Source organism: Cygnus olor, chromosome Z, assembly GCF_009769625.2.
Source record: "Cygnus olor isolate bCygOlo1 chromosome Z, bCygOlo1.pri.v2, whole genome shotgun sequence".
Classification (NCBI taxonomy): domain Eukaryota; kingdom Metazoa; phylum Chordata; class Aves; order Anseriformes; family Anatidae; genus Cygnus; species Cygnus olor.
Genome location: NC_049198.1, coordinates 52,445,665 through 52,467,776, shown reverse-complemented (window position 1 = coordinate 52,467,776; position 22,112 = coordinate 52,445,665). Strand labels below are relative to the sequence as shown.

The following is a 22,112-nucleotide window of genomic DNA, read 5'->3' as shown; positions in this document are numbered from 1 at the left end:
AGCACCACGTCCAAACTTTCCTTGAACACCCCCACGGACGGTGACTCCACCACCTCCCTGGGCAACCCGTCCCAATGCCTGACTACTCCTTCTGAGAAGAAATGTCTCCTCATTTCTAAACTGAAAAAGGAAAAAGGTTAAAAACCCTTTTCAGGGTAACCTGAGAAGAGGGGATTTTATACCTCTTACGTGAAGCAGTTACAGATCTTTATCAGAAAGAAGCTTCCCATCCTCACACAAATATTGCCAGTTTTTAAGAAAGAGAGGATAAATAATCTTCATATAGGAACTGAAAACAATTCCTTTGGGTATATAACAAAAGGCCTTTAGGAATTCAAGTTTTCAGTCCCCTGCTTCCACGTATTAGTCCAGACAGCAACAGCCCACTAATACAGTAACTGTCAAGATGGAAATCTGTGGTGAGAAGGCAGAAGTTACCATCAGGTAAGTAGGAAGGTGCTGCAACCCTGCGAACACTTTACCAGCAACCACTTGTCTTTTTAACATCTTTATGTAGTTTAACAGAACCCAGACTACAGCACATGACAGTTAATCAATTCAATCCAAACAAAACAAAGATTTGAAAGAATCTTAAAAAAAAATAAAAATCATGCCTTTGCTTAAAAAAAAAAAAGTGTGAGCAAAGCTTTCAACTTCACTTCACTTCACTGTCCAACAATCTTCTCCAAGCAGCTATGAAAGAAGATGAGCAAGTGTTACTAGAATTGCCCTGTACTTTGCAAATGGATAATAGGTATTCTCTGTTCTTTCTGGATTCAAATGTACACACAATAAATAAAGTTAGCTACCCAATGAACTATACAACTCAAATGAAAGAGAGCCTCGCAGAATCTTCTTTCTGCTTTTGTTCTTGAAACCACAGGATGACTTTAAGATGTAGTCTGCTCTCACTTCTCCTATTGTTCTAACAGTTGCTTCGATTTATTTCTGACAGAGCTGAATATTTAACAGTTTCTTGGTCTCCTTTGAACTCTTGCTGCTGTAGCTCACTTAACCCAGACATGGTCGTTCCCTTTCAAGTGACAGCGAATGTTAAAATAAACCTGGTGGTTAGCTTTCCTCACAGAAAATACATTGTTTGTTTAGTATTAAGTTACAAAGAAAAATTTTAATCAATACAGCAGGAAAGCTTTTTTTTTTTTTTCCTGTTCACAAAAACTGGATGTTCCTCTTTATTTCCCAGTATTTGATTACCTCAATTCTTACCTTGAAGTCTTGAAACCTCACTTTTGAAGAGATTTTCCCTCCTTTTAAAAAAAAATAAATTAAAACATCCAAAGGTAATTACCTTAAGATCCAAAAGAAATACAATTGTTAAAGTGAAAACACTGAGGCAGTAACTTCAGAAAAATCAGAGACATCCGAGATGGGACTTGCAGGTGTTCCAATAGACCAAAAGCAACAGAGGCTTCCAGATGCTACTTTCAAAGACAGAAAAATGCCTCCTTGTTAAAAATACAGGAGAATGTGCTAGTAAAAGCTTTCTTTTTCTTAATAAGGAGACATATAAATATATCAATAATACATCAACCCATTAACAGTTGAAGTAAAAGTACAGTTGTCAGCCACTGTCAGCAGGAAAAATACTCATAGTCTCTGAAATTCACTGCAATAGCTTGTATGTTGTTGTCAACATGTACTGCACAGGACCGGATTCATCATCTAAAATTTACCACTTGACTTCACTGTTGTGGAATGTTTTTCAAGTATCTCGGCAATCTCCACTCATTAACTTTGAGAACATTTCACTTTGTTCAGTATAAAGGAGTTGCTAGACATAAGGAACCAAAGAGTAGCAATCAGCTTTCTATAGTTTCACTAGTATAAATCCAACTGACTTTCAAAATGAAAATCTTATGGGTTTTAGGCATTTTATCAAATTCAGACGCTGCTGTTAATTTCACAGCAGTCAGTATTCTGCAAGTACTTTAGAGAATACAAAGTACAGCAAGTGTAAATAGCAGAGAACTCAGGCTTTATTATGCAAGGCGTACAATAAATTTATTTCTAATAGACGTTAATGCAAACAGAGAATCTGTTATCACAGTGATCACTTACAAAGTTTCACAGGAAACATCTTTTCCAACTACTTCTGAACACTGTAAGACCTCAAGTAGGATAGGGGAGGAAGAGAGGGAGAGACTCAGACCATCGGCATTGACACCACCACCTATGACAACCTCCTCACCTCAAACCACACCACACGGAGAAGCCAGTTTTCTTGACCAATGTTCATTAGTTTATGGATTTCCAACGCTCTCTGCTGTGCACACCCACCTCTTTACATGAACAAACACACCGGCCTGAGCGCACACTCAGCCAACTTGTAGAGCTGACTCCATCCAAAACTAAGCGAAGATACAATCGTATGTTTGCCCCAAAACTCCAAAGTACAGAAAACTTCATCAAGTGACAAAAACCCATATTGGCACCCTTTTACTTCTCGTTGGTAACACTGCCAGTACAAGCCAAGGCGACAGCCAGGACAGCTGACCCAGCCTGACCAGAGGACATCCCAAACCTTCTCAGGCTGGGGAAGGGGAAGAAGGAGCGGGGGGACTCTCGTTATGAAGTTGTTCGCTTCCCAAGCACTGCTGCACATACCGAGGCCCTGCCTCCCCGGAGGTGGCTGGGCACTGCTTGCTGATGGGAAGCAGAGAATAATTGTTTTCTCCATGGCCTTTCCTTTCCTTCCATCAAACTCCTACCTCAAACCCACTTGCTTTCTTTCCTCCATCTCATTTTCTCCCCTTCATCCTGCTAAGGAGGGAGAGTGAGAAAGAGCAGCTGGGTGGTAACGTAGCTGCCTACCAGCGTTAAACCCCAACACCTTCATATAGTCAAATTCAACAGCATTTTACCCGCCAATGGCTTGATTATTTCTAATAAGCAGGAACACAGCAGCCCTAATATTTGGGGAAGACACAGTAACGCCTGTCTTTTCTGTTAGTAGGACTGTGAAATACCATTCGCTATTTTCCTCAATAAATACTCTAGACTGCTTTTAGTGAACGACTAATACATAGTAGTCCCAGTATGCATGAACTAAAGCCAAAAGTTTCAAGTATTCAGTGAAACAGGTAGTCTCATTTTCACTTGTTTGCTGAGTAGAATCATTGGCCTAAGTGAAGTACAGAAACTTAAGTGATTTTTTTTTTTAAAAGAAAATTAATCTTTAATCCAGTACAGTTATGACATTAGGTAGCAGCATCTGAAGCAAAAGAATGCTCCATCACACAGCAGGGCAAAAAGCAGTCGGTGCCACCCACCCTCTTCAGAGCAAAGGCAACAAGCAAGCGCCTGCCAGCCTGACAGGGGCAGGCAGGGATGGGCAGCTGTGGCAGAGCAATGCGTGCTCAGCGCAGTGGTCCCTGGCTGAGTCCGTGTGAGCCTGCAGCAGACCTGTGGGATACTGCACCTCGAGGGAAAAGGCTGGCATCGGGACACAACAGCGGGTACGCTCCTAGCGGGAGAGGAAAGGGCTGGGAGGAACCGGGAGAGAAACAGCACGGGAATAGAAAGAAAAAGTGGAAGAGAATAGCAGTGGGAAAAAAAAATAGAAAAGAAGGAAGGAAAATACAGTTTGTCTCCAGGAGGAAAGAGGATGTTAAACACTGAAATCCACTCTGACTTGCTGTGTTTTTTTAAATCTTTTCCACTTAAAATGTAATAAACTATAAGGACAAGAAAAAAAACTGTATTCATGCAAAAAGCACAAGAAGCATTCCTCCAGTGCTACTCCATTCAATAAAGTAGTTTGAGCTTTTTCAGCTTTTGGCTTACTTTGACATGCTGACCATTCTGGCTTAACCACATTAAAATAAAACTAGAACATAAAAAGCAGCACTGAGATGCTGATACTCTGACCCCAGCACCTTAACACATTCCCATCCTCACAGCTTTTCAGCAATTAAGTCCAAGAACTGTATCAACTAGACATAGCAAGCATCACAGAGGTTTGAAAGCATCCTTTACCAAGGCACACAAGACATTTAAAACTACATTTCATCAGCCATGCTTCTCATAGGCCACATATTCTGGACCCACCAAGTTGCTTGTATTTGGGATCAGCCACGTTGCTCCAAGTAAAGATTCCACTACAAGCTTTTGGCAGGCTTAATAAAATCATTACAGTAACATCAGCTTGATATTTCTCTGAGATTTCCTTAAATTGCTATGCGTGCTTATGTAAAACGAGCACCACATTTTCATGCAAAAGCCAACACACTCGCAAGTACCCATCTAACCGACCATGCATTTTTTTTTAAACTACTTTGCGTTTTTATTTTCTTGTAAGAAAACAATCATCATTTTCCAACTTGCTATGTAGAACGCCCATGAAGAATTCTTCAGCCTTCCATTTCAAAAAGGTTCATAACCTTATCTACAGGATAACAATGTTTGAAAACTTACATTTGTAGTTAGAATTCTACCTTTAAGGCCATCACACATTGGGTTTATTTTCATTTCCTCATCACCGTTAGGTCAGTGTTTTGCATGTGTGTGGGAATACAGAGAAAAGGTCAATGTCCAGAGATACGAAACAAGCATTATGTTCCACAGACAAGCAGCACTTCATCGAAAATATTTACTATTATCACACTGTTATGGTTTTGTGTTTCACTGGCTATCTTGCAGGAAGCAAGGATTTCCAAAACTTAATTCTTAAGACATTTTTTCACTGCATAATCTAAAAATGTGTTACAGTACAAGAAAATCTTGTGTACCATACGAATTACCATTCAATCATTCCAAACTCTGCACCCAAGTGATTATTAAAAGGTAGTTTTGCAAACCCTGACACACACACACACAAAAAAAAAAAGTACGAAATGAGGCTGAAACCCAGACCACAAAAAAAGAGAGCAATACCATTACAAATCACCGTCTTGTCCATCAGTCCTAACACTACAACATGACACTGGTTTAAGTGACTTGGACTCTGACAGAAAAATCCAGTGCTAACAAGTGGCATGATAGGGGGATTCAGCACTTATAAAATTGAATTCTTTGCTGTGGCCACCTGATCACTGACTTTTGCTGTTGTTATTCAAAACAGAAAAATTCCACTTTGCAGCCAGTTGATCTTTAAGAGAATCTGAAAGGTCTAAATTGTTAAGGCAACAAAATAAACTGTCTCACCAGAAGACTAGTTTCATCTGCGTGGGCTTTGGCAGCCATGTTTCTACTGTTTTAGAAGTCGGTGGCTGCAGCTGTCCACCCCTTGCTGGAGAAAGCCACCTTGAGGCAAAAAATCCTTACACATCAGGTGCTTATTTTAACAGTACAGAACACTGGCACAAAGCACTGATGAAGGCAGCTTTGTGCCTGACAATATGGGCTGAAGGTAGCAGAAGAGCAAAGGGAAGCTCTTCAGGAAAAAGGTGGAAAGAGCTCTAGACCCACCAGCTTGCCCATCAGCCGTAATTCCCAGGTGCTATTCTTACCCTCCAGATGCTCCAATGGCATATATCAGATCTCCAAAGACAACAGTCTGTACTTCCCTTCCCGATTTATGTTCAGAGAGATTTACGCTTTAATAGAGTAGTCATGGAAATGTTCTGTGAATTGCCCAATACAGCTTAACCCAATCACATAGAAAGAAAACAAATACCAGTTTCCTTTATCACAACCAACTCAGCACCAGCTGCAGAACTCACATAAGCTTCACATGCTCCAGACAGCAGGAGAATTAACTACCTCCTGAAGTCTCCCTTCCCAGCTCTGCATATAGTAATTTCATCACATGTTCAGATCTGATTCTTTAGAGTCAGAAGTACAGAAAACAAACCACTGAACAGAAGTTAAGTTGTTCTTCCTTACCCAGTCATGATAATGGTACTCTGTAGCTCATGGGACAGCTTAGTTTTGTTCCATAAATGAGTAAAGATATGCTCTACATTTAGATCATTGCACAAAATTCGTCAGAATCCCTTAAAAGAAGGCACTTTATACATAAGTAATGAATGTTGTTGAAAATGAAGAAGTTGACACAGATAACCAATAGCTAGGCAGATAGCTCTCTCATTACAACTTCCAGTAAATAAGATAGCATTAAGAACAAAGATAGCGTTAATAGCCAGCTGGAGTAAGACAGACTAAATCAAAAAACCATAATCAGTAGAAGAATGGAACAGCAAACCAACTTCAATGTTTTACAAAAAGAAAAGAAAGAAAGAGACAGCAATGTGAAAAACTACTATGAAAGCAGACAAATAACCACTAAAAGGCTGTTATGCTGTCAGGAGCCAGGCGTGCACAACAGCATTTCACACGGACATGAACAAACCGTGCATATACTGCAGAAACTTTCTAGTTCACAGTAGCAAATCAAAAAGCATCAAGTTACGAAAAAAGCAATGGCAAGTCATCAGCTAAAGCTTTTTACCACTTTTTACATCAGTCTTTTATTTATTCTATATGAAAATGTATCCATCATTAAAAACATCGCTGAACTTACAGAATTATAACAGAATTGATATTTAATTACCATTCAAAGAGATGGCTGATACCAACCAAAGTCTGCAGCCACATAATAAGACAAACTATTCAAAAACTGTAGGAAGAAAATATCCTCTCAAAAGGTTCAGTCTAACCAGGGTCTGACATTCCACGTAAGGAATAATCAGGCAAACAAGCAAACACTATCATTCCTATGTGTCATCATAATTATAGTCCAGGTATACCTTAAGTCTCCTCCAAGAACTTGTAAAAGCAAAACCACTTTCATAACCTCTTATTGTTTCCTACCATGCGTTTCAAACCCTAGATTGGTATGTGACCTGCACAGTAAAAATGGAAGTGGTATTTCAGTGCAAGTTTGTAACTACCGCAGCCTCCTTAGCAGTATCTGTAGACTTGAATTTGGTTCCTCTCTGCAATTCACCAAGAGCTACTTCTGGAAATTGAACTACACAGTAAGAGACAATCAAAATAACTTACTGAAGCTAATAAAAATGCCATAGTTGTTTAAATAGACGACACCTTCACTGATACTCTCTCGTTCCATTCTTTACAACACAGATTAATAAAACACCTCACAAGAAACACACAATATTAAAAGTTGGGCTGACAAGGACAGAACGGAGAGTGCTTCGCAGTATACTCAGGACAGATCTCCACACAGCAGATACTGAGTGTTTTTAGTCTCAGGATATACCACATGTGGACCCCTTTGTTGATTATGAATGTTTGAAAAAATCATTCCCCCGACTTTACATTAAGGGCGGGAGAAGAGCGAGCTGACTGCCCCCACCACGTTTGCATGTTAAAATTGTCAATGTCTGCAGATGGTGATAATGGATGACTAACTTGAAAAAAAGCTACCTATTATGGGAAGCAGTAAGTGGCTAGGGAATCTGGGGGAGAAATAAAAGAAGCTCATTTTTCCCCTTGCATATGCTCCTCCACTGAATGTATTTTACAACAGGAGGCCTAATGATGGTGGCTACAGAAGAGGAATCTGTAATCTTTTCTCTTTCTTCTCACAGAAGCTATCACCTGGCCACAATAACCTTACAGAATTTGAATAACTGTTACAGGTTAGAGGAAACATGTTCCTGATAAACAATTTCTGGTAGTAGCATCTAAGATTGTGCCTAAAAAGTTACATTAAATATGGCTGCAACCAATACAGAACTTTTCACACCCACATATTCAAGATACTCACAAAATGAGATCTCCAGGTGCTAATAACCACTTAATACCAAGTGAATCACTAGGCACAGATGGCTTCTGGTGACTTCTGTCCAATAACTGAGAGAACTTGAAGTGCTGGAAAGTAAACTGAAGAAAATTAGTTTTTTTGGCAAGCCAGAAGCTTTTTATCTGGTCAGGCACTGTTTATGCTACCTCAGAAATAAGGGATCTACACTCATTTCCTCATAGACAATGGCCAAGACAAGAAGCTTGAATAAAGCATTTTATGAATATAAACATAAGTCTTCTGTGAAATGATTATGGAATAACCTGATCTTGGGAGTGATATCTACCTCAATCTAGCCAGTCAAGAAATAAAAGAACAAGATTAGAAAGTGCATGATTAATAAAACGGTATGCATATGAAATACTTAATTTGGTGCCACCAAGCACAATGGTGCTATTAACAAAGATAAATGTTATTAAAAAGCACCTTTCAATTAAACTGCTCTAGCTCAATGGTAGTTTGATCCAAACTTTTGGAAAAATAAGCTATTACAACAGTATTCCAAATAGGCTAGATTTTGTATTCCATTGCAGGGATACGGATTTTAGCAATAAACATCAGAACTTAAAAGTGCAGATTCAAGATCAAGTAATATCAATTTATCAAACCCAGACACCGGAAAAAGAGAGTCGGGAAGGAAAATGTACGTATCAGTTTTCCAGGGGAAAAAGTTGGGCATCTCTTCACAAGTTGTCTGAAGAGTGAGTACAACATCCCAACAGTACGAGCATAACACAAAGACCTTTCTTTCACTAAGATTTTAACTAAATGCCTGTAAATTAATCATTATCTAGTGGCAACCCAATACAAAAAGCATGAACTTATAGCATAAACCGGTTTATGATACAGGACAATTTTGCAATCAGCCTTAGGAAACTGTTACAGGAAAAGGTGGTTTCATTATGAAATCCATTCAACAAACACAACACATCCATGCAGCTGTTCCTAAAAAGGGTAAATGCTTATCTCCCAACCTGGTGGATTTCATTCATAGAGTACAGTTTTTGGCTACGCTGCTCCCACACCAACACAAACGAACTCTTCCTCAAGTACAGACTTTTGCATGGGGCCAGGGCAATGTGCACTTGTGGATATGAAATTCTAAGCGAGCACTTCACAAGTGGTAGCATTATGCTTGAACTTCCCTGAAATAAAGAGTCAGTTAAGCTCAAAAAACTCTATATGGGAACGGATGTGCAAGTCAGTAAATGATCGACCAGCACCATGAGAAACAGACAACTGGAACCGCTGGCTGTGAAACTGGGGGGCGCTTCTCCAAGAGCAGGCAGAACCAACCAGGCAAACGCGTCTTGATGGCTTGGGGTCCACACCTCAGGTGGAAGGAATAACTCCGAGATGCAAAGAAAAGCTTTTCAAGGATTAAGACGGCTGGTTTGAGTACAGCGTGTTTGCGTTCTGTTAAGATGAGGAGGTGGTATTAGAAATATCTTTAACAGAAACACATTTAACAGAAGTGAGAGTCTGGAATATAGACAGCTAGTTTTAAAAACGGGTGTGTGCATTTTCGGTGGTTTGCAGGATTAGCTATTTGAACAAACACATACAAAAATTCCCTCATTTCTTGCCTGTACTGACTCCTCAAATCAAGACCACAGTTCTCGTTTCTGGAACATACTCCATGTTTTAGACAAAAACTATAAACAAACCCAAAGCCAATTATTAAGACAGGGGGAACATAAGAACACAACTTTGACTTCCAAATGTCTCTGTGTCCAAGGGTAGTTTCTGCCACCAAAACACAAGTCCTTTTAACGTAGACAAAGTTCTAAGCCATTGTCACATACAAGGGCAGAAAAGAAATTAGGTATCTGTTAATGACAGCCTAAATACATGCTATAGGGATAATAATAAATCCGCTTCTCGTCGCCTTGCAGAGATATAGAAAATAATATTTTAAGAAGTTCCTCCACTAGCAGCAGAACAAAACGGGCCTGTTTTCTTTGCACTTAGCTATTCCTTCCTTACAGTCTTACCCCGCATTGTACTGATGCCAGCATACATACCTGAAGTAACTGCAGTTCTCACTCCATGCACCCTTATCACTTTCCCCTAGCAAGTCCCTCAACTTTTAACTGAGGCTTGAACAAGAGGCAGTCATTAATGTGCAAGTAGTCGCCTTTTCAACAGAAAGAACACGAAACTCACCACACTTTGTCTTTCCTTCTACTTTCGAATGGCCTGTGCTACCCTCTTAATTTTGAATAATTTGTCCTATGTTTGGCAAAGGAATAAATGACTCCTCAGTTGTTAGGTATAGTATGATGTATTTGTTCTGATTAAAAAAAAAAAGGTGGGGGGAACAGTGTCATCAATCAAGTCACTGCTGTTTCCTTACTTCCTGTGTTGGAAGGACATGACTGCAAGACTTCCAGATCGGTGCAGTAACGAGTTTCAATCAAACTTTCAATAGCAAAAAGACTTCCATTCTCACAAGTCCTCACCGCACTGAGTATTTAGTTTTCACGGTCTGTTGATTTAAATATAGAGCCTCCTATTCAGTAAAAATAACCTGAGAAAATCTAACTTGGAGAACAGCAGCAAGTTGTTTGGTTTTTTTTTCTATTTAAAGTAGATTATAAAACAAAACAATGTTTACAGTACGTCTTCAGTCAGACATGAAGCATATTATTACTTATCACAATAGCAAGGATTGCCTTTAAAGCAGAATAACCTTTTTGTCTCCTCCCTTTTATTACACCTATGACTTCCACATATCAAACTTACAGTCTAATACCGAAAGCCTGCATTTCAAAGAGGCAGGTGTGAGGAATATGAAACTATAAACTTTTTTCAAGACAGGACTTCAAAAGAAGTCTAGTATAAGCTGAGATCTTAGATGCGGACAGCTTCTTCCTGGCTTTTAAACTTACTCCAGTCAAACCAGGCGGGTTTTTTCTAGGTTTCCTTTAAACCCAACAGCACACCTAACCTAGCAAATTGGAGTAAAAACCACCATTGAACAAAGAAACCGAGTTTAAGCCACTAAACAGTCAGAAACACTGACAGTCTTACTGCATCTCTGAACACCATTATCAGCTTGCTTTTTCATTTAGCATCTCTATTTCCAGTTGTGTGCCAACTGGTAACAGTTCCAAAAGAAAAAACAGAAAATGTTTAACACATAGCACAATATCATAAGATGCAAAAGTGCATGTGTATAAACCAATATAAACCATTAAGGCAGTAGCTAAAAAGTGAAATGCTATCAACTTGCATACTTTTCACGACATTATGTCCACATCCACTTCATGGGTCATATCTGGCTTAGAGCTGCAATGGGAACGCTTCCACTTCTTACAGAATTTCACAGATAATTCAGTGTTTTACTCTGGAATTATTTCAGACCTGAGAGATCATTACCTGCCCTTTTAAGATAAAAAAAAATGGAAAAAAGAAAAGCTAAAAAGGCCACCTAGATTAAAGTCATTTGGGAAAAAGGAAATGGAAGCTATTAAAGCAAATATAGAACTCCTCTCAAAAGAAAGTTTACTTAGGTCTCAGACGTAAAGCTGAAAGGTGACCTCCTCTAATGCTTGTACATAGTCCCTAAGAGCAGGTTGGGCAACTGCAGGAACTAAAAGCTGTACTTTACAGTCTTCTAGTAGCAGAAGTCTTTCATGGTATCGTAGTTAATTTCTGCCATTCTAGCCATTAGTATTATGCTAGCACTGTTATAAACTAGGTCAACTTTAGCACAACATTTAAAAAATGTTCTGTCTTGATTTTCTATGCTGACAGCAGAGCCACCAGATCAGGTTGGCTAGATCAACCCACGTAAAGAAACGAAACAGATTTCCATCAAACAGAAGTTTACGAAATGCTTTGAAAGCTGTATCTTTACAAGCTTTCAGTTGCAGTACCCCTACGCATTTTGTTAGAAAAAATGCCTGGCCCTTTTCTAACTAATTGTGCCTGATCGCAACAAACAACTTCAGTTCTGCACAGGTTCTGTATTCTCTTAAACACACTGTAAAATGCCTAGGAGTACAACTTAAATGGAAATAGTAAAGCCAGTGGAAGGGTACAAAGTTTCTCTTTCTATTCACCTGGTCACCAACCAAAGAAATTTACGAATTGGAAAGCAGCCTGTAAGAAAGGCATGGTATGCATCATGGTATGGACTCCCACCTGACCTGCCACTAAAGAAAGAACCTAAAGTTCACGAGTATCCTACCAAACAACAACCAACAACCACAAATAAAAAAAAAAATAAAAACAAAACACAGCACCCAGCAGCAAGAAGACCTGTAGCAACATATGCAGCCTATGCCTAACTGTTCACGCCTCAACAAGGAGACCAGCTCACACTAGAAGATCCACAGATGGGACGGAGAAGTTAACACGAGCCTGCTCTAAGGAGCAGCTCAACTTTTCTACCCCCCCCCGACCCTTTGTGTTTTAAAATACCACCTCCTCACCCACAAACTTAACTCCTCTGTCAGACGCTGGAGGACAGCCACGAAGGGCTGCCTCCAAAGACACCCAGCGAAACGCGCCCAGAGGAACGTTCCAGACACGTACGGCCAACAAAGCGGGATTTCTAGGTGCTGGCTCCTCGGGCACATGTATTTCCTGCAGGAGGAAGGAAACGGCTAAAACACATTTGACACCCAGCCTCCACGGCACCTCCGAAACGCGTCCCAGGTGGGGCGGCAGCGGGACACCGCGCAGGTGGTGGGCGGCCAGGAGACCCCGCTTGGAAGCAGCACCCCTCGCTTTTTTTTTTTTTTTTGGGGGGGGAGGGGGTGGGATATATATTTTTTTTCTTTTAGGGAGCCCCCAGGGAGCGGGTGGGGGGGCAAAAATACACGCTAAAACCCCAGTGGTCGCTCTGTACCCCCTGACAGCGAGGTGCGGGGGTTCAAGGCGCAGCCCCCCCCAAAACACACGCACAAGGCGGGGGGGGGAGGGGACACGGCCCAGTGCCGGGCGCCCCCTCCCCACGCCGGAGCAGTGCCGGGAGGCCGCAGGCCGCCCCCAGCCCCTCGGGTAAGTGGACACGGGGCTGTTCGCCCCCCCCCCACCCCCCCAGCCCCTCGGGTAAAGGGGTGCGGGGGTGTTTTGGGGATGCCACCGCCGCCCCCCGCCCCAGCCCGCACCCCCCGGCCCCACTGACCTGCCGGTGTCCTCTCGGGGCCCGATCCCGGGTGGGCGAGGAGGGGGTGCTGAGGGCTCCCCGCTGTCTGTCCGTCCGTCTGTCCCCCTGCCCCTCCGACCTTCCCCGGGCGCGGCAGCGAGCGGGAGGAGGAGGAGGAGGAGGAGGAGGAGGAGGAGGGGGAGGAGGAGGAGGAGGAGGAGGAGGATGGGGAGGGGGAGAGAAACCGGCCCCTCGTCCCCTCCCCCCCACGGGGGGGGAGGAAAAAAAAAAAAAAAAAGGGGGGGGGGATAAAAAATTTATAAAAAAAAAAAAAAAACACACGGGAGGGGGAGGGGGCGTCGGTTCGGAATTAAAGGGCTCGGCCCGGAGTTTAAAACAAAGAGGCGGAAATAGCCGAGCGCGGCCCGAGCACAGCCGAGCGGGGGCGCCGCGATCAGCGCGCATGCGCGTGGGGCCCTCGGCCGGGCCCGGCGCTGTCTGCCCCCTCCTCCTCTTCCCCCCCCCCACCCCAGCGGGGCCGCCCCGCGCCTGCGTGCGTGGCGGAGGGGGGGGGGGGGGGTGACATGTTGGGGGGGGTCCCGGGCCCGCGACACTCAGATCGAGGAGTTGGTGGGTAGGGGTCGTTTCTAATGAGTTTGGCAGTGCTGTTAAAGAATGTGGTAATCCACGCGTGGTATGTCTGCTTACACAAGCACATGAAGGGGGAGAACGTGTCTTGCCCGAAGTAAATCGTGGTGTGCTGAGCCAACTCTGAAGACAAGCGGTGTGATTCAGGGGCTTTCAGGGAGTTAATGCCACTGCCAGTGACTTGGACAAGTGAAAATAAAGTACATTGTGAAGTCGGTGGGCAGCATCAAACGGGGGGTGAATAGAATCACAGAATCACACAGGTTGGAAAAGCCCTCCAAGACCACCTGGCCCAACCATCCCCCTACCACCAATGTCACCCACTAAACCATGTCCCTAAGCACCACGTCCAGCCTGTCCTTGAACACCTTGAACACCCCCAGGTGTTCACCCCCCGGGTTCTCACCCCAGGGAGAGTCACTCCACCACCTCCCTGGGCAACCCGTCCCAGTGCCTGACTGCTCTTTCTGAGAAGAAATGTCTCCTCATTTCCAACCTGAACCTCCCCTGGCACAACTTGAGGCCATTCCCTCTAGTCTTATCACTAGTTACCTGTGAGAAGAGGCTGACCCCCAGCTCCCCACACCTTCCTTTCAGGTAGCTGTAGAGAGCAATGAGGTCTCCCCTGAGCCTCCTCTTCTCCAGACTAAACAACCCCAGTTCCCTCAGCCGCTCCTCACAGGACTTGTGCTCCAGTCCCTTCACCAGCTCTGTAGCCCTTCTGACTGACTAACTGGAAAGCAAGTCTGTTGGAAGCACTTTGTGGGTTCTGGAGGCAACAGGCTAAACATGAGCCACCAGTGTGCCCTGGCGGTGATGAGAAACATACGAATCTTGTGATCCTGCCAGACCAGTACACTGGGGGAACATGATTGTTCCTTTTTACTTGGCACTTGTTAAAACAAACCTGGCATACAGCATTCAGTTTTGGGTGCATCAATATGAGAAAGTTATTGATAAACTTGAGTAAGTCCAGCAAAAAGACCTGCAGCATAGTAGAAGGCCTGAAGAACATGTCCTGTGAGGAGAAGCTGAGAGAACTGAACTAGTTCTGCCTGGAGAAGAGATGGCTTCAGAGTAGCCTAAAAGCAGCTTCAACATTTACAAGGGGACTACCAACAAAAAGCAGAGTCAAGATCTTTAGTGAGGCAAATGGCAGGAGATTGAGAGGCAGTGGTTATAAAGTGAATTGGGGGACATTGTGATGGGACAGAAAGGAAAATAAATAAATAAATAAATAGATCTCTGAGGATAATTAAACTTTGGAAGAGGTTTCCCAGACAGGCTGTGCACTATGCCTCTTAGGAGATGTTTTAAGATCAGCCTAGACAAAGGCCTGCTTTAAGGTAGAGGTTGTACCTCTGGGTGTCCCTTTCCACTTGAATGTTTCTGTAATCCAGCGATTAATTGTCAAGCAGAGAAATAAAAAAAGGCCAGGCAAATTCAGATTAACAGGGAAAAAAAAATTATCACAGTTGGCTAAATCATGCTGGGAAGACAGCAACTTTCTCAATCTGTTCAAGAGCAACATTGCCTTTTATATCACGTGTGAATATGTTGGTCTAGGTGACTAACTTTGCAACAAGCTGTTGGCTGCTTTTTCCATGCTTTGCCTTTCACCTTGGCTGACATATATATATCTTTATTTCACATATATATGGGACTTTACATATAATATGTATATACGTAAAATGTATTTTGACATCTCTTTTGCACTTTTTCCACTTATATTATCATGTTTCTTCTTCACAGCCTTCTCTGAAGATGCGTATCCAGAGTATAAAAAATTCCTTATACTGCCTTTTGCAAAGCTGGCATGCATTTCAACTCAAGTTTTGTTCCTGGAGATGCAAGATGAAAGTTCTTGTACATGCAAGAAAATCCAGTTTATTTTACAAACTTACTTTAGAGAAATGCTTAGAAAATCTGAGTGTACTTCAAGTGTTTTAACAACACCAGAATTGTACAAGTGCTGTTCCAGCACTAAGTCAGTCATGATATTTTAGAAATAGAATCATGATTTTTAAAAATCTTGGGAAGACACCACTGGCATTTCTCACTGAATTTGTGGTGCTTTCAGCCCCAAAGCCTCCATTTTTCTGCTGACGACTGGAGAAATCGCTTAACAATAAAGGAAGGGTGAACAGCATTTATTGACAGATTCACAGACTGGTTGAGGGTAGAAGAGACCTCTGGACATCATGCAGGCCAGCCTCCCTGCTATGTCTAACTACCTACATAAACACAGCTCAGTTCCCTTCAGAGGGTTGTTCTTTAAACACAAAAAGACTTAGCCATATCCCTACTGTTAAATGAGGAGATTTACAATGAAAAACAAACAAACAAACAAACAAGCAAACAACAACAACAACAAATCATGCACAGTTCCTGAGAGTTCTGCATCTGGGCTGTTCCCCTCTTAGCACTTGTAGCTGCTCCAGTAAGAGGAAGGCTTTCTGCAACAAACTGCATTGTGCAGGGCAGTGTGCTGACCTTCAACTCTCACCTGTAGTTAAGTTACCTCCCTGGCTGGTGCAATTCAGCAGAGGGATTGCATTTTTTATGACCATCAATTATCATTTGGCTGCTAACATGCCAGACTACACATATACAGAACACTGGTAAGATTCCTGATTACTTACACGTGTAGAAACCACTAATATAACAACTTTAATTTCAGCAGTTCAGTTTCATGTACGTTCCCAGACAACCTACGTGAAATCAAAAGCAGAGATGGAAAGATCAGAAGTAAATACTGGAAAGAGAAGCAAGCTACAGGGGAACATGGATGTTTGAAAACACTTCTTCTATTATGAGCTTAACTGTTCCTGCTGTGAATTGCAGGGCTAAGGGTTTCTTAAGCATATAGGCTCCAGGCTATTAGAATGCAGTACCATGATGTCCTTTCCCTTGCGCATTTATTTCTTTTAATCTAAGTTGCAGCTTTGATAGGGAGCTGAGATGCAAAGTGTAATGATATTACAACGAAACTTTGCAGAACGCTATCTATTCCCTTTGATTAGCCAAGGCACCCTCTGCACAAGGCATGATTGGCTCTGTGCTGGGTCTGGCTGGGATGGAGTTAACTTACCTTGCAGTGGCCCATACAATGCTGTGCTCTGCACCTTTAGCTAGAACAGCACGGGTATCACACCAGTGTGCTGTCTATTGCTGAGCAGTGCTGGCACAGCACCAAGACTCCCTCCAAAAACCCCAGAGCCAGCAGGCTGGGGGTGGGCAAGAGGTGAGGAAGGAACATCACCAGGGCAGCTGACCTAAACCAGCCAAAGGGATATTCCATAGTGTGGTGTCACACTCAGCAATAAAAGGTGGGAAAGGGGAAGAAGAAGGGAGGGCTCTCCTCATGAAGATGTATGCCCTCCCAAATAACCGCTACATGTATTGAGGCACTGCTTCCCAGGATGTGGCCGAACATCACTTGCTGATGGCAAGTTGAGAATTTTTTTTTCACGCTCTCTGTGCTTCAACATAGCCTTTGCCTGTTTTTTGACCTCTTCCTTTTCCCTCTATTTAAGTTATCTTTATCACAACACATGAGGTTTGTTTGTTTGTTTGTTTGTTTCTCTTTCCAGCATACTTTCTTCTCCCCCTCTTTTTCTGAGGAGGGGGATGACAGAGCAGTTGTGGTGGAGTTCAGCTGCCCAGCATAGTAAAACCTCCACAGGCTCCCATCTCTTCAGGTAACCGCAAGAGCTCCTCACTTCTTTTTCCAACCTGTTGCTGTGAGACCAGTGCATAAACCTGACAGGCTTAGAAACCATTTTAACCAAGTGGATGCAGCTCTGCATCAGCTGTGTTTCTATCCTGCTGAAATTTACCTGTTGTTGTATTGTCCCATACATAGCTCGAACCATCCACATAAGTTGCCAGTCACAGTACTGAATATAGGCCAGTGTGCAATTCATGGTCCACCTGCTACCCCCAAGTCGTTTTCTGAATATGACCAGTTCTCGCCCTGGTTCTGTCAAACAGGGAGAAAGCAGACACTCCATCTCAGATATTGGCTGTCCACTGCTGACCAAAACCAACCTACCATAGAGCTTCACCAATTTCCAATATTTGCATTTCCACCCCCCCCAAAGATTATCCAAGAAAAGAAGGAGGTTAATTTGTCTCCCAACTCAAGTATACTACCTTCATATATTTTTAAGATTTTTTTTTCATGCTGTATACATATTGCAATAGACAAAATATTCCTCTACACAGAGCGTGCCATGTAAACTGTTTGTTTATACTAAAAGTATTTACACTTAGGGTTTTATATTAAACTATTGATTTTAGTTAGGCATTCTTACCAATCACTTCTTGTTCACTCATATTTAACATTTCTGTGTTTCCTGACTGAAATTTCAGGCATCAGTTCCTAAAAGAGTTGCATTGTCTAAGAAGGGTAGGAGGGACAAGAGACACAGTCAGATACCTAGTTCTCCCCTTTAGCGCACTTGTTTCACAGAATGGTGTATCAGGGATCCTGTTCATGTTTCCCCTTGGAGAGCAGACATAGTGCAAGCAGGCACCCAGTGCATAGTATGTTTCAATGGGGTCATGTACAGAAGAGAACAGTTCAGACAGCACTCTTCAGCTGGAATGCACCACCGTAAGTGAAGGAGAAGGCAGCATTAATGTCATCTTAATGTCATATGGGAATTTCCCAAGTGATTGAACACATACCATCTTTGGCCAAAAAAGATCAGACAATAAGACAGGAAGAGAGGGAGGGAGGAAGGGAGAACAAGTGTACACGTAGGTGACTCACCTGGGAATGTTGATCCTGCCTGTTTGCATTTCAGGCTGGACCTCCCTTCAGGAGCCTTGATGAGCTCCTGGAGCTGTCTGTAGAGCAAATGAGTGTCTGGGCTGTCTGAAGTCTGTATGAAATGTCTCTGTGCTAATGCACGTAGCAAGGGGAATAAACAGGAGGAGTTACAGATGTACACACACCTTCAGGGCTATGACCTCATTGGCGTTACAGAGATGTGGTGGGATGGCTCCCATGACTGGAGTGTTGGAATGGAAGGGTACAAGCTCTTTAGGAAGGACAGGCAGGGGAGATGAGGGGGAGGCATCAACCTCTATGCCAATGAGTGGCTGGAGTGCATGGAGCTCTGCCTGCAGATGGGTGAGGAGCTGACAAAGAGCTTGTGGGTCAGGATTAAAGGCAGGGCAGGGACAGGTGAGGTTATAGTGGGGGTCTGCTACAGGCCACCCAACCAAGAAGACCGAGCGGATGAGGCCCTCTATAGACAGATAGAAACAGACTCATGTTCACAAGCCTTGGTCTTCACGAAGGATTTCAACCACCCTGATATCTATTGGAGGGACAGCACAGCAGGGCATAGGCTGGTTCCTGGAACACAGGAGGTTCCTGGAATGCATTGATGACAACTTCCTTCTCCAAGTGACAGAGAAGCCAACAAGAAGAGATGCTATGCTGGAACTCATTTTCACCAACAAGGAGGGAGGGAGCACAGCAGACTAGCTACCCTGGACTTTGGGAGAGCAGGCGTTGCCCTCTTCAGGGATCTGCTTTGTCTTCTTCAGGGGTCGAGTACCACGTGCCAAAGCTCTGGTGGGAAGAAGGGCCCAAGAAATCTGGTTGATATTCAAGGATCACATCCTTCAAACTCAGGAGCAATGCGTCCCAACAAAGAGGAAGTCAGGCAAAAACACCAGGAGGCCTGCATGGATGAACAAGAAGCTCCTGCCAAACTCAAACAGAAAAAGGAGGCCTAAGAGGGTGGAAACAAGGAAGCGTGGGAGGGATACAGAGACATTGTCCAAACAGCCAGGGATCAGGTTAGGAAAGCTGAAGGTTTATTAGAATTAAATTTGGCCAGGGATATCAAGGGCAACAAGAAAGGGTTCTATAGATAACATCAGTGATAAAAGGAAGATTAGGGAAATTGTGGGCCCTCTCCAGTTGGAAATGGGAGACATGGTCACCTGGGATGGAGAAGGCTGAGGTACTCAGTGACTTTTTTGCCTCAGTGTTCACTGGCAAGAGCTCTAGCCCTACAGCCCAGGGCCCAGAAGGCAAAGGCAAGGACTGGGAGAATGATGAACTGACCAGTGTAAGAGAAGATCAGGTCTGAGACCAGCTATGGAACCTGAAGGTGCACAAGTCCCTGGGACCAGAGGATATATATCCAAGGGCTGCAGTTTCTGAAAAGCAACATTTTATCTTTTTGGTGGAGATACCATGTTATACTGGTGCAAAAAGTATAAACCTCATTTCACAGTGTATAAAAAGGGTATGACCTGTGAGTTGGTGTTACAGGTTTTCCACATTGTTGATACAATTGATCAAGTGTCATACCAAATGACAGAAATGAGAGGAAGTTCATGAGAATAAATAGTTCTAGAAAATAGGACCTAAGATGACATGGGGAGCTTGGGCTTAGTCTAAATGCACTTGAGGGAGACACATCAAAAATAGATTCAAGTTTTGTGGTATTTGGGTGGGTATTTTTCCAGTGTCCAACTGTGGATATAGAGAATCTCTACAGATTCTCTATCCTGGAAGACTAAGAAGAGGCTAAGCAAGCATCTACCAGGGACTGAAGGCTCTCAATAAACACATCCATAGCTGAATTTGCCATGAAAGGATGCAGGGGGTGAGGGAAGGAACAAACAAACAAGCAACCAAAACAACCAACCAAGAAGACAAACAATCAAACAACAGCAACAACAACAATAACAAAAACAACTAGAAGGCCTCCTTGCGGTTTCTTAGACTTTTTATTTTTATTGCATTTTATTATTATTATTTTTTTTTTACTTCTAGGAATCTACCTTCCAGCCCATCCTCTAAGAAACTGTCCTGATAGAAACTGTCCTGATTCAAAAGGGCCTTCAGCAAGACTTCAGCTTAACTCAACTTCATGTAACCACCAGCTGCTTCTATGTAGATTTCCAATACAGGAACTGTTTACCAAACATATGGAGCTATATTTTTACAGTAACCATAGCCCTCACTTCTGGAATTAAAATAATTTCAGTGAACCATTCAAACCAGTTAGCCTGCAGATATTTCTTAGTAAACCACAGACATCATCTCTAGAAGCTCCCAATCAAGTCCATTTCTTCCTGAAAATGCAGCAGCTATGTTTGTTTTTTGCATCCTGATTTACTTTTGCAAGTGTCTAATTTTAGCTTCATATTTAGTGTGATCAGGTCCCACTGGATTTTCCTTGCTCTGGGGTGAATCACTGCACTGTAGAGGGATTAGCATGTATAGTGCTCCTCTACTTTTCTTCTACAGTTTTTCTTTCTCTCTTTCTGTATTCATCTGATTATCTAATTCCAGTTGTATCTTCTTATTCTATTCTTGATCTGCTGGATGGTACTCCACTTATAAAGACAAACTTGTTTCAGTTTCTTAATACCATCTTTTAATACACAGTTTTCAAATCAAAATGGTTTTTCTCTTATTACATTGGCTCAGTCAGCCCAAAACATTTTTGCTGCTTGCTATAATAGTCCCACTAACACAGGGTCTGTATCCCCAAGTTTCAATCAATTTTCTCTACAATAACTAGAGAACACTTGTTTTGTATCATCTATTGTCTTGTGGGCTGAAGTGGCACATGCTGCCTTCCATGGAAAGATGCCTATAGCTCATGCAGTAATCTCCAGCATGTCTGGGGGCTTCCAGTGGCCCCTTGGAAGGCTCCTTTTTAGGCTTTTGCTTAGCGTCCTTACACTTTCACTGAGCTTTCCGCTCTGCAAGGTTTCCCTGCAGTATTTTTCACAATGATATTACAAGAGATTTATCTATTGTTTTGCAAGTATCCAGCCAATGCCCTGTACACTATCTCAAAACATCCTCCCTGGTAAGTAAACTGTCCTGATAACTCACCCAGGCTGAGCTGGCCATGCAGTCAGGATTTGTAAACAAGTATTTTAGGACCGGCTTTGTTGTGGCAGAAGGAATGTGGGGATATCCTGATTATATCCTAAAGCTTGTCGGAATTAATGTCAATAGTAGAAAAGTTTCTGCTGAGGTACTAGAAGGGAAATGTTTCAACGTGCTGCTGCAGTCTTTGAGGTGAAGCGTGCTCTTCTAGGAATCAGCAGAGACGCAGAGGGAGAAAAGGAAGTGCAAGAAGAGACAGTTACCACCACCAGGACCTCAAGAATTCATAATATTCAGGTGGCAATCATGGTTATTTCTCAGCCTGTTACAGCACCAGGCTGTATTTGGAGAAGAAACAGGCTGTCTAAAACCACTTTGTTAGTTACCTGGACTTATCAAGACCTGTAACCACTTCTAGAAAGCACCTTTTAACCTTTTTTTAAGTTTTATGTTTTACCTCAGGTTAACTAATGTGCCTCAGTGAAAAATAGCTCCACCTTCCCCCAGTGAAGACAAAGCACTACAGTTTGTTGCAAGGCAATTTCTTTCTGTTTTATCTTGGTGGTCCCGTATCACAGGGAAACTGAAGTGCACTCCCTGCCTCTGGAGTGTTTAGATTGGAATGGTTTGTACTTACTGTTTTACCTGAGACAGAGATGGAGACCAGATGACAGCAGATATGTATGAAGGTGAATATAAGCCCTCAAAGGGGATATTTCTTTGTGATAGGATATTGATGCTTTGAAGCCAGTATTTCTGCAGGA

At 42.7% G+C, this 22,112-nt stretch overlaps 1 protein-coding gene across 8 annotated transcripts in view; it reads right to left on the bottom strand.

Annotated features, from left to right (window-relative positions):
* The window catches only part of PCGF3 (polycomb group ring finger 3), a 51,606-nt gene extending 38,263 nt beyond the window's left edge, over window positions 1–13,343 (bottom strand). For 2 of the 8 annotated variants that reach the window (XM_040540204.1, XM_040540206.1), the window contains exon 1: window positions 13,167–13,242. Coding sequence is in view for 2 of the 8 variants with exons in the window: in XM_040540199.1 (XP_040396133.1) it covers window positions 12,864–13,289 (426 nt within the window). In the remaining 6 variants the exon portion in view is untranslated. Of the gene's footprint in view, window positions 1–1,309; window positions 1,403–12,165; window positions 12,470–12,863 lie in introns of those variants that run through there. The other 6 variants (XM_040540207.1, XM_040540201.1, XM_040540199.1 and 3 more) reach the window with 6 other exon arrangements.
* Window positions 13,344–22,112: the final 8,769 nt, after the last annotated feature.